Here is a 12,640-nt window from a genome sequence, read left to right as displayed (position 1 = left end):
TCAATAGGATGAAATGGTAAAGATCCAAGATTTTGTAGAGTTGAAGCCAAGATTTTACAAGTTTTACAGGTTATGTCATCAAACTAAGAAAAGGCAAAAGTCCAGCAGTGATGAAGACGCTTCAAGACCACCCCGAGGGATGAAGTCAGGAGACCACTACCCAAATTCGAAGCTAAAAAGAAAGCTCTGCCCAAGATTCCGCCTAGTCATTAATATGGAAATTAGAAGGTGTTAACTATGGACTTAAGACTATAAAATAGCTTATTTTCCACAAGCAAGTTAGGCAAGTTTTTACCCAGTATGAACTGGCTGTGCCTCCAATGTTGTCAATAAATACCTTGCTGCTAATAGGTACAAATTTTTCTCTTAGCAGTTCTTTTTTTCAGTGTTTTCGCTTATCATAAGCATATTAGTAATTTTCATTACACCCTCCAAAAGCGGATCTCAGTTGGATCTGACTGCGGGCAAAATCACAGTAGCCTGATCAACCAAGAATTTCACCGGGTTTTTGTGCCTTGATGTTCAGGAAGAGCCCTTGGCGCCGGCGAGCGGCTGGAGGAGCGGGAGCGCTCCCGCTGCTCCTCCCGGCCGGGAGGAAGGGGCGCAAGCAGAAGGGCAGGCAAGTAGGTAAGCAGAAGGGCAGGCAGGTAGGTAAGCAGAAGGGCAGACAGGTAAGCAGGCGGGCAGGAAGGCAGGATAAGGGATGAAAGGGGCAGGAGGCTGAAGGCGGGCAGCCAGGCGGTTCGGGCACGCCTCCCACGGTCCCTCCTCCCGGACGTGCCGGGGCACCCGCGGTTCTCCCGAGCCGCCCTCCCGAGGCCAGGCCCCGCCGCTGTCTTCCAGAGCGGCACAAAGTGCCCCCAGAAAGGCCTCCCCGCCCCGGCCTGGGGAGTAGGGGAGGTGCCTCGGCGCGGCTTCCCCGCTGCCAGCGCTTGGCGCAGCTGGTCGCGAAACCCGGACCTGGCGGGACAGCGTCCGGAGCGCCCCGACCCCGCCGAACCCCCACCCGGCTCACCATGTCCCCCGGTGGCAGCCGGTGGCCGGTTCGCCTGCTGGTGATCACCTGCGTGATGGCCGGGCCGTCCGTGAGTCAGGAGTGCTCCGCGGAGAAGATGGAGAATTCCATCATCGATATAGGCTTGTCTCTGCCCCGAGGCGTCCGGGGCGCGGAGCCACTTCGCGTCCCCACCGCCAGGGCTTGTGTCCGCGCCTGCTGCTCTGCGGACAGGCTCGCAGGTAACGCGGCCGCCTCCTCCAGCACTGCCTACCAACGCCTGGGAAATTACTTCTGGAGTTTGGGATCGCGTGGTGCTCACCTGCTGTTCTTCATAGTCAGCATAGAATCGTCAATTTATCCTTTCATTCAGGTTTCGATAGTACCCTCTTGCGGCTGCTACCCTCTTTTGCTGAGTGTGTTAGATCTTAACGCAAGACCCCGTAGTGTTCAGGAAAATAGTTACATCATAGAAACTGTGGTAGTTTTAAGTGTTAAAAGCTCTCAGATCCCCAAAGCCTAAGATCTAAACTGTATTTAGTAGATGAGCTACATAGTAACTGATATTTTGCACTGACATTGTTGTAGTTAATTTTAGCCAAAAATGAGAATGCTTATCCTTCTAAGGGATAGGATCTCTGAGGGATAGGATCTAAGGGAGAGCATCTCTGCTGGTCTGTCCTCAACAATACTCTGTACATTCACTCTCTTGTGGCTCCTCTCCATGGAAATCCTGAACCGTGTACTATCATTGCACACAGAACTAGTTTAATTTCCAAGCTACAGAGATATCCTGAATATTTTTTTTCAGTTATTTACTTACAACTAGTGATTAAAACACTAGAATAAGTAAAAAAGTCTGTAGCAGAGAATCTCTAGAATCAAGAGGATCTTAGTCGTTTATGCCAAGACTCACATCTTAGCTGGTATGCAAATTTCAAGCATGCCTATTCTTTTACAGCTCAGTCTATCAGTTTGCCTATACTGAAGCCCTCTGAGCTTTTGTCTGATAGCATGTTATCTGCAGATTGGTGGTAAAATATAAGGATGCAATGTATTTTTGCTGCCTATTACTGTATTATATTGATAGAGTCTCCTTTAATTTCATTGCCCTCACCAAAGGATATGAGGAAAGTACTGTCCACATATAGACTTTTCTGTCTATATTAAAATTTCAGCAGTCAGTATCTCAGGCCCAAGGTCAAAGTAATTTTCCTTATAATTTGGAAATCCATTGAAGGGAAGAATCAGCACTAGCAGGCTATACTGACAAGTTCCTTCTCAGGGCTCTACCTTAAGGTTTGAGTTGACAGGCAGAGAATGGAGCCAAGCCTGAAGTTCCTGAGTTTGACTTTTCCATAGAAAATGGCAGATTTCTTGTGCTTGCAGAGCAGAAGCTTCCAGCAGCACTTCTACATGCCACATCTCTCCTTGACACAAGGTCTTTCCAAATTGCTTAGCACTAGTCAGGCATTTTTGTTCTGTTTTAGTCTTAAAGTGCTTCTCCATGGAGAAAATAACTGATATGAAGTATTATTGTGATTGTTTTTTCTCATTAACATTGGGTAGACCTTTCTCCAGTTCCTTCAGTGTAGGACAACAAGGACTTGATGCATATATAGCTTATTCAACAAAATTGTTGCCCACATGTGGTTTTACTTGAATAAGGACAGTGATTCTGGAGACTTAATATTCTCTTTTTAATTTTTAATTTATTTTTGTTTGTATAGAAGCTGTCTTCAGCCAAGAACTTTTGGTAAACCTTAAGCTGGATTCTGTCTCTATATTTCTCTTTTTTCATTTCACACATCCCAACACTTTCCTTTTGTAAAGACAAAAGTAAAAATTCCAAAACATTTCACAAGTAGAAGAGATTCATTTAGGAGGAATTCTTTTTGAAGCAACCAGAGAACATCAAAGCCCTTAAGCTTTTAGAAATTTTCAACTCAACTTTTGAAATACGAAACGTGTGCCAGACAGTTTTGCCAAATGTTTACATTTCAGTGCATAGCTATACTGCTTATCAGAAGTTCAAATGCTCTTTGTTCCTAATTTCCCACTATTATTCACACTGCATGCTCTGCTCAAACCCAGTAGCACCCTTTAGCTATGAGAGGTAATAATGCCATTGTCTCACACAGAAGAAACCAAAGACACCCAAGTGCTCAGCGCTCACAGCATGCCATAAATCCAGAGTATATGATCAGTGATTTCTCCCTGCATTATCTTTATTAAGGGCAGTTAAATGCCTCCCTGACATCCAATCCCGTCAGATCTCGGAAGCTAAGCAGGGTCAGACCCGGATTAGTACTTGGATGGGAGACCTCCTGGGAATTGCCAGGTGCTGCAGATTCTAGTCCTGAGGACTTCACTGTCACTGTCCAAGCTCGCTCGGCCGTGGCAGATGAACCTTAGGACTTAAACGGTGGGGCCAGTTCTGCGCACACTGAGCCTCACCTAAAATCCACTGCGCAGGCTTGAAGGGCACACCCACGTGGGGAGAGCCCTTCCCAAATCTTCGTTCGCGAAGACGAGCCACACACACATTTATCCTTCTCTGTGTTGGCTTGTTTGCATCAAGCTCTTAGAGCAGTAGGAGGCAGAGCAGCCCATAGAAATTACCGTGGTAAAGGTGACACCCCCTTCCCCCAAGCCGCAAGGAGTCAAGCGAACCCTGGGATGTAATAGGGAAAAATGAATAAATAATTTTCTTCCCCATGAGTATAACAAGGAGGTTTTCAGATTTATCAGGATTTGTAAGTGAGAAATTGTTCTATAAAGTGGTGCCAGTGTGGTACAGGGAAGGGGAAGATGAGGGATTAGACTCGTCATTTCCCCAACTTTATTTGTACAGGAAGAGGAAGGTGTGACCTTTCATATTTTGGCCATGGGCCATTCTTTTGTAGTCCTTGGCAGTTTTTCCTGTAGAGATGTTATGTGTTAGTAGTTTTCCTCTTACACATATGAAGAAAAATCAACGAATTAGAGCTTTTTATCATACTGCTTTAAAAGTTCTTATTGCTGAAGCATGCATTTATTATGTTTTGCAGGAGACAAGAAATGTAATTTGATGATTTTTTATGCTAGAAGAACAAGTGCACATCCAAACTGCTACCTGTTTTACTGCCCTAGTACAGAGGCTTGTCTGATGAAACCTGCAACAGGACTTGTTAGCTACAAGATAACTACAGGTAAATAATAGTGAGAGCCACCAGCCCCCGCATTAGAGGACTTTTCTACATGTGAACTTCCAGTAGCAGCCAGAAAACGTTATTTTGTGTTTTTAGTAAAATGTTCTAAGACAAGCATCATAAATTGACAATGTTGCTCTTTTACTTTGTGGAAAATGGATGGGCAGGTATGTGGTGAGCTCCTTTGTGGGCCCTGCTTCCTACTTGGAGTAACATCCCAAACCTTATAAAATTCCTTCACATTAGATTGAGAACTCCTCATAATTGGCCCTTGCTTAAAACAAAAAGAAGCTGCTTCTGTATTGATACGTTCAAGAAGGAAGATTTCCTGAATGCAGTGACAAAGAGTTATCCCCAAAAGCCGTCGAGATTGGATGCTCTTTTTAAAGGGCCCGTACTACACTGGTGAATAATTGGCAAGGGTAATCGTTATTTTCTGCTTTCAGTAAGGGAAGCTGAACTGCAGAAGCAAACTTTCTCAGCTTGAAGCTTTATGGTGTGTGGGCTGCACACACAGAAATTTCTCATTCTCTGTCCTATGCTGTAGAATTTTTAATGACAAGGCAAACTTGTTGATTGACATTGACTTGCATCAGACCTGTTTAAACAGCTCAGATAAGAAACTGGTAACTAGATTGTCCTGCCAAGATTTACATGGTGTTTTCAGTGTGGCTGCTTGAGAGAGCCAAAATTGTACATTTCCAGAGGTTGAATTTCTGCTGAAAAAGAGAACTTTTCCAAGAGGAACTATTTGCAAGGAGCAACAGTATTATATATAGAAAGATTACTCATATAATGTTACCAAGTGTTTTTGTGCAAGCATAATCACACAGGAATTGTGCAAAAGCAATGTGCAACAAAGGAACTACATGCCTGTAAAATTATTTTTGTAACTACTCTTTCCTCCAGCTCTTTCTCCCCTAGAAAAGCATCGGGGTTTCAAACAAAGAAACATGAAATGTAGTTGTGCTTGTGCTTTCATGCTGCATGTAGTACAATGCTGAGTGAACAACTCAATTGCATATACCACCTCTTTTTCAATTTACAGTTTTTAGCTTCTGTGAGCATTGAATTATGGAAAGAGTATGCCAGCTTGTTTTCCTTGTGTTCCTAGTAAGTTTTCAGAGGTAGCACCTGAGCAGTGTCAGTACCAACAAATGTTTGAGGATCTCTATGTGGTGACACTGAAAACCAAGCTAAAAGGGGGAAAATAATTTATTGATAATAAAGCGACTTAAAATACTGATGCTCTGTTAGTAATAAAATCTAACTTTTTCTTTTTTAACTAGCCCCGTCCTTGTGGCTGCTACTGTATGGAAACAACCCATGGTTTGTGAAGTAAAACACGCTCAGGAGGTGTTTAGTTTGTTTTTAAGAGTGGCAACCTCAAGTTTGGTTTCTAATGAAGCATATGGGATTTGAGGTAGCAGCAGGTTTTTTTATCTCCTTTTAAAATTTGATTTGTGCAGTGCCCTTGTTTTTTCCTACCAACAAACATATCTATCCTAGCACCCCATCTGTACCTTGCATGTGACAGTTTTGGGCCATTGCATTTGGGAGCTTGTAGTCTAAAATGGAGACAAAAAATACTATAGAATCAATGTTTGATGGAAGATTAAGATAAAAATTGATATCCATTATTCAAATGAAGTGTTTGCTGTACTCTTTAGCATTGCTAGTTTGGCTTTTTTGCATTTAATTTTTTTTTGTGGAGTCTTAAGTCTTGGAAAGATATATTAAAACAGCAGCTAAGTAGGCCTCTTTTCTGTGTAGTAAAACTGAAAGATATCCATCACTCTAGATAAGAGATCCTACTTGAGAAAACAGTGACAATGAAAATGTCATGGACATTTTTTAAATTTATTTGAATTCCAGGTCAGTTAACAAACCTCTTTGTTTCTATGACAAAAACAGATGAGTGAGAGTCAGAACTATTTGAGAGCATGTTCCCTTTTAAATTTTCTGTGCAGCAGCTGAATTATTATAAATATATTTTTTTATTTTTATAATATTATAAATATAATTCTAGAAGTTTTACATATATATATATATATATATATAAATCTGAATGTACGATTAGGAAGTCTTTCTTTGTGTTCACCCAAATACTTTCTATAATACCTGTGTAAAATCAGGTAGCTGCTACCATTATAATTTGTGTGCTATTTCTGTCACATAACACTCTTGTTGTTCTTCCAAATTCTATCAAATGACATTCAGTGACCTGTTTTGCAAGGAATACCTATCAGCTTCTGGAGAAAATTTAAAAATGTAATCTACTTCTTGTGGAGGTCTTCACTGCCAGTACCTCAGATACTTTTGGAGCAGGGTCTTCTAGTATAGCAGTAGGAACTCAATCAATATGTGTATAGAACTATTTTTGTATGTGAATTGTGTCAGGCACAGGATGCTTGGACATTACAAGAAAAGGCTATATCTAATCTTATTATGTAGGTGGAAACATGTCCATCTAACAAATACAATTGATAAAGTGATGTTGATAATATCTACTTCTTAACTGACAGAGGCCAAGAATAGTTTGAAGGCAGTGCTCCTTTTCACTCTGTTTTTCACCTCTAAATAAATGCCTGCAATGTAAGTATAAACCAATCAGGCTGGAATGATCACTCTGCACAGGAAAATTCTGTAAGAAATTGCAGTCTGGGTCTGATGTGACCAGGCTTGAGGGTTGACAGGTGTTATGACATAGAATTTAAATGTCACTGTGCATATTTTAAAGAAAAGAAGTTCATGATACTTCAGTTTCATCAGCCATTACCTCCTAGAGCTCCTTTGTGTGTCTCTTTGGAAGAAATACAAATAGAGTGAGCTTATGTTAGTCAAAAACACAATTAATAATTAAATACTGGTATTTCTGTTTCCAGACACCCGTGCCCCAGAGGATAAATCCATCAAAACTGAGAACATTTCTTCAAATGAATATTCTTTGTCTTTGGATGAGGGAACCTTTATTTCTCACAGTCAGAATAGCCATCAGAACCTTACCACCACTTTGCAACAATCTTTATTTCCTCAGGCATCTGAACTCCTGAACCACATAGGAAAGCATTTAGACAACATTGAATTTCATACAAGTTTTCCTGAATTTCAAAGGGCAAAGCAGTCTGATAGCTCAGATCCCATCCCAAGGCAGAAAGTAATTAATCTGCCACCAAACACGTCTTCTGCTGTTCAAATTGGAAACCCCACTGCTTCATTCCCCACCACTCAGTCAAATGCTCCTGGAACCAGCAGTACTACTCTTACTCCTCTGCCTACAAGTACCGCCCAGCTGGAATCTCATACAACCTTTCTGCACCCTGGTGTTGCTAAACCTACAATCACCACAGCTGCCTCTTCGCCTGCTGCAGCCACTGGAGCTAAACCTGGTATCCCTGTTACCAGCATCGCTGTTCCTCATATTCCTATTTCCAGTCCCACAACTTCTGCTTCTACTTCTACAACCAAGTGGGTGACCACAAATTCAAGATCTGCTACTGCCCCATCAGGGCTAAGGACTCCAGCCATCACTCCTGAGCCAACAGCTGTCTCTTCCAAGAATACCAGCCATGGAACCCTCCCCTCTTTTTCAGATTTCATTCTCTCTACTAGTGATTCCCCCACAGCTTTCCAAAATTACCTTCAGGGTTATGACCCATCTGACTCAGAAAGCTACCTGTCAAAGGGTGTTCTGAGAGGGAAAAGTGTTCAGCTGCAGGAGAAAAGCAGTCTTGTAGCAGCTTTGCTTTTTGGAGTGATATTCTTGTTGCTAGTCATTGTACTCACATGGAAGAAAATACATGAATCTGTTCAGAAGAGGCATTATACCAGGCTGGATTACTTGATCAATGGAATGTATGCTGATGTCTGATGGGAAGAGGGAATAAAATTTTGAGGAGTATCTCTCACTTTTGAGAGGGCAACTCCGAAATGGAACAGTAGATATTGAAATCTCAGAAGAGAATGGATTCCTTTTTTTGGCCTCTATGGGAGATGGGTTTGGTGGGGAGAAGAAATGCTTTTTCTATGCTAACTATAATGTCTATCATCTTTGATTTATACTAAATCCTGAAAGTAAACACTCAAGTTCAAGCTAAGAAGGTCTTATATTTAAGGAGAAAAAGCATTTCATGAGCTTAATCTGTGCTGTGACAAGACTAATGAAATAGAAGTAGACCTAATAAAATGAGTACCTGTGCAGTGCATGGGTGTTTTCAGAGCTGTTTGCACCAAATACCAGAGTGTTATATGATTGCTTGGCAATCCTATTTACTCTATTTGTTGCTTTAATGGAATACTTAGTAGAGCTTTTCATCCAAATGAGTTTAGATACAAATAGTAAAAATTATATTACATATAACAGAGCTTAATTTTCCTTATCTACATAGAGTTTATGATTATATACATATCTTTAAAGTTCTTTTTCCGCATACAGCACTAGGTGTCCTTAAAACCAGATACTACTGTCAGAGGAGACCTAGTGGATTAAATGGCAAAAGTATTACAAGCGCTGGGTGGATGAAGACGCAGAAGTGCAAGAACTGGGAAAACCTCAGAACAAGCTCAATAAAGACCACAAGGGCTTTAAGAGCTATTTGGACATTTCCCCAGTTTAATTGTTATATACCCTAAGATGGCTACCCTTGTCTTTTTTCCTTAGTCATCCCTGTCCAGGTTTCTCCTTCCCACAGACCCTTAGGGCATTTTCCTGCCAGCCCTCTCCTGATTGCTCCCCAGTTGGTGCAGTGCACCATTTTCCTTATATGGTTATGCTCACCCCCAGTTCTCCGATTGGTTCTTCTCCCGTTCCTCCCCTTCATTTGCATGCCCACCAATCAGATGTTTCGCTCCTCCCTGTCTCCTCCCCTTACTCCGCCCATGTTCTAGAAACTCCCATGCTCCCCTATATAAGTCCGGGCACCCCAATAAACCTTGCTTCTCTTCATGGACTCCTGACTTGTGTGGACCTCTTCCTTCAGGGGATCGTTGCTGGGTTAGGAGCGGGAGGAGCCATCCCCGAGCTTCCAAGGAGCTGGTCCCTTGAGAGCACTTGCTATTGCTCTTCGAGCCCTGCTCCTAGGAGCGCCACCCCAATTCACTGTATCAGTGGATAATCAATCATTCACCAATAACTGCAAAGCTGAATTTGCCTTTTCCAAAGAGTGGAATTTGCCTTTTCCAAGCTTGTCACCCTGTAGCACATTGGATTTTTGCAATATGTATCAGAGGGAAAGTTATCTTCCCAAAGTAAAATAAGCTACAGTCAGGGTCTTACAACAAACTGCATGACCAAGTGACTTGGCATCTGCAAGAGAGAATGTGTTCTAACACGTCTAAGTCCCTAACCACTGAGACTCAACACCTCAGACAGGCAGAGAACCTGTGAGGGGGCTTAGCAAAGCTGTATTACTGGCAGAAGACACACAGAAAGGTGGGGTCTCCCTTTGCTGAACATCTAACAAGAGGTAAAAATGTTTTAAAGAAAAATGGTGACTATATGTTTGAAGGTGCACATCTCAAAGAAGTCTCCTGCAGTCAACAGGAGCAGATGAATAAGATTGCATTATCTTCATGCTCCTGGCATTCTCCTACTTCCCTGAACAGGCTGGTGGGTCTCGATAGAGCTGTGTGTGTCTGGACTTCCTGTCCCTCCTAAACACACAGAGCTCTTACTGGCTCTCAAAGCACACTCTCTTCACTTCTAGGGTTCTCTTCATGTGACTGGTACTAAGCATAGCTGCTTTTTACCTGTTGGTCTTGATGATCTTCAAGTTTTTCCCAATCTAAATGGTTCTATGATTATATACATTTCCCTGACTCTGCAACAGTGGGAGGACCTGTGAGCATCTGCTGCTCGTGGCATGATTTCCAGTACATACTATTTAAATTTCTCTTTGCATACACTCAGTCGAAAGCTGGTTTTAGAATGCAAGACTAGATTTCAAAGTATCCATGTCAGGCAGCATAATCAACAACAAACATCACGGCAGAGAAGGAAGGGTGCCTCCTGAATGCTAGGGAACATTGTGATTACAAAATATGAAATGTGACTCTCTTCCAAGAGATTCTTAGATCTGTCAAACTTGGTAAGGTGGGAAGCAAGTGTGATCCAAAAGTGGACTCAAGGGATATTTTCCGAAAGCTCTAAGTAACTTAATGCAGAAAATTCTCTGGAAATTCCATTATTCAGAGATCAAAGAAAAGTCAGTGTTCCTTATGTCAAGAAGTTGAACTCTTACAATGTGGGGGGCTGCAAATTGCTTTATAGATCTCAGGTTGATCATAATTATCTCTCAAAGAACTAAACCTTCATTAGAAGCTCTCTACGTTCCTGGTGCCCTCACAGAGGCTGTTGCAGTAGAGGTGCCGGGACAACCCCTGAATCCTCACTGCACATTTCTGCTGCAATAAATAATTTGTTGGAGGGAAAGATGGTTGGTATTAATTGATAAGGTTTTAGTACAGTAGCAAAATGTTCAAAGAAGACAAGCAGATATATCTCAGGGTTCTTCAGAGCACTGGGCATATATTTAGCTGGAGAAGGGTATGTTACTAGGGCATGTAGCAATAGGACAGCTTTAAAATGACAAAGGATAAGTTTAGATTGGGTATTGGGAAGAAATTCTTTCCTGTGAGGGTGGTGAGGCACTAGAACAGGTTGCCCAGAGAAGCTATTGGAAGAGTTCAAGACTGTGTTGGAACTTTTTTCTTTTTTTCTTTTTCTTTTTCTTTTTTCTTTTTCTGTCATTTGCCAACACAATGGTTTGGGGGCTGGGAGCCAGAACAAAATGGCTTATTAAAGCCCAGCTCTCTCACTACCTGCTCCCGGAGCCAGCTAACTGCCTAAAAGTATAAACAAAAGGAGAGCTAATAGTTTTGAATTCCAACATGGTGGCTGGGGAGGGGACTGGAGGAGGTATTTTCTGTTTTTTTGCGGGGAGAACTTCACTCTTTCCCTGGCTTGGCAGGTGGTCAGAAAGAGGTTTCCCAGTGTTCATTTGTTTTCTGGTGCGCTACACCTTTGTTGTCAGTCTGCTTGGGTGCCAGCTGCTGCTCCCCTCCCTGGCTCTGCACGCCCTGTGCTGTTCTTCTCAGCAAACAGTCACCACTGCCTGGATTTGCTGTGGACTCATCGAGCGGCCAGTGCCATCTGCAAGGCGTTGCTTACCCCCCACACGAGAGCTGTTGCACTGCCCACGGTAAACGTGCGTCCGCCATTGCCGTTGCCATTCCCATGAGAGCTGTGGAATGGCCCCTCTTCCCATGTGTTTGCACTGCTGGAGCCCGGCAGCTTTCCCTGGTGGCCGTGAGTGAGTCACTGCAGCCCCTGCCTCCCAGTGTGTGATAGCTCCCCTGCTGTTTGTAAGTACAACTGCACTGAAGGGGCAGAGATGGGACTTGACTTGTTTGAAAGTTTCGGTTACCGTGTTGCTATTTGTTCTGTTCTGGTTTTGGTTATACTTATATATACTTGTAGTAAAGAACTGTTACCCTCTTCTCTACATTTTCCTGATTAAAGTCTCCCAATTTCAAAGGTTGTTGTGGCTTGAAGCAGGGTCCTAGTTCAGAAGTGCAGGGTCATAGACCAATTCAAGGCCTTGGTGAATGTCCTGATGGGTTACAGGAAACACCTCAGCACCTGGAAGGGGACCTTCCCAGAAACCCATTGTCAGACGATAATGGGTTACACAAGAAGGGACGAAGAGACCCCAGTGGCTTCCCAAAAGACCTCAACAAAATGAGGAGACTTCTCTCACCAACAGCCTGATAGGATTAACAAAGAATGGAGTGTTATGCGAATATCATGGCCTTTCTTTGCAACACCCTGTGGGAACACAGGCTGGCCCTTAGTCCTATGTCATCTGTCTTATCACCCCCAGAATTATTGGCTATAGTCAGTCTAACTGCCTAAGAAAAAAAGGTATAAAAAGAGATCGGACAAGAGCAAAGGGGAGAGAAGTTCCATCATCTCTGCAGGGGTAACAAACGAGCAGCATTTCTTCAGACACTGTAGGGGTGAGCAACCATTTACTCTGATTTTCTATACCTTATACCTTGTACCTTATGCCTTACACCTCATAGGTTAACATCTTTTACCTTTACCCCATAGATACCTTATTTACTAATTGTACTTTGCTACTTAGATACTAATTTTACCTTACTCTACACCATGTAACTTACCAGGTACATATCTTACTTTACATCTTTTTTTTTGTTATCTTACACTGTACTTTATTGTTGACTTATTGTTCGTGGTTTGCTTTAAGGTGAGCAGTTCCTTAAGGTCTTTGTGGGTTTTACTGGGTAGATGGTAGAAAAAAGGAAGGATAAGGAATGGATTGGATAGCCACTAATCACTATTCTAATCACTATTTTTTTCTTGAGAATTTTTTTCTTGAAAATATAATCAAATTATTCCAAAATGGAATATTACAATCTTTCAATATCTTTATAG

The 12,640-nt window shown here is 42.3% G+C and overlaps 1 protein-coding gene across 1 annotated transcript; it reads left to right on the top strand.

Annotated features, from left to right (window-relative positions):
* The first annotated feature begins 778 nt into the window (after positions 1 to 778).
* Positions 779 to 9,134, top strand: MANSC1 (MANSC domain containing 1). The gene is made up of 3 exons (XM_071549783.1): positions 779 to 1,236; positions 4,045 to 4,185; positions 7,071 to 9,134. The coding sequence occupies exons 1-3, from the start codon at positions 1,017 to 1,019 to the stop codon at positions 8,054 to 8,056; spliced, it is 1,347 nt and encodes a 448-aa protein (XP_071405884.1). The 5' UTR covers positions 779 to 1,016; the 3' UTR covers positions 8,057 to 9,134.
* The last annotated feature ends 3,506 nt before the right edge of the window (positions 9,135 to 12,640 follow it).

The sequence above is a fragment of the Pithys albifrons genome, chromosome 3 (assembly GCF_047495875.1).
Source record: "Pithys albifrons albifrons isolate INPA30051 chromosome 3, PitAlb_v1, whole genome shotgun sequence".
In the NCBI taxonomy this organism is placed as follows: Eukaryota; Metazoa; Chordata; class Aves; order Passeriformes; family Thamnophilidae; genus Pithys; species Pithys albifrons.
This window is presented reverse-complemented; position numbering and strand designations above follow the sequence as displayed.

What these genes read in the sequence shown, in the direction of transcription:
- MANSC1 (XM_071549783.1), top strand. Translation starts at nt 1,017, where the DNA reads ATGTCCCCCGGTGGCAGCCGGTGGCCGGTTCGCCTGCTGGTGATCACC. An exon ending in CTCTGCGGACAGGCTCGCAG is followed by an intron (nt 1,237 to 4,044) that starts GTAACGCGGCCG and finishes TATGTTTTGCAG; the next exon opens with GAGACAAGAAATGTAATTTG. An exon ending in TAGCTACAAGATAACTACAG is followed by an intron (nt 4,186 to 7,070) that starts GTAAATAATAGT and finishes TTCTGTTTCCAG; the next exon opens with ACACCCGTGCCCCAGAGGAT.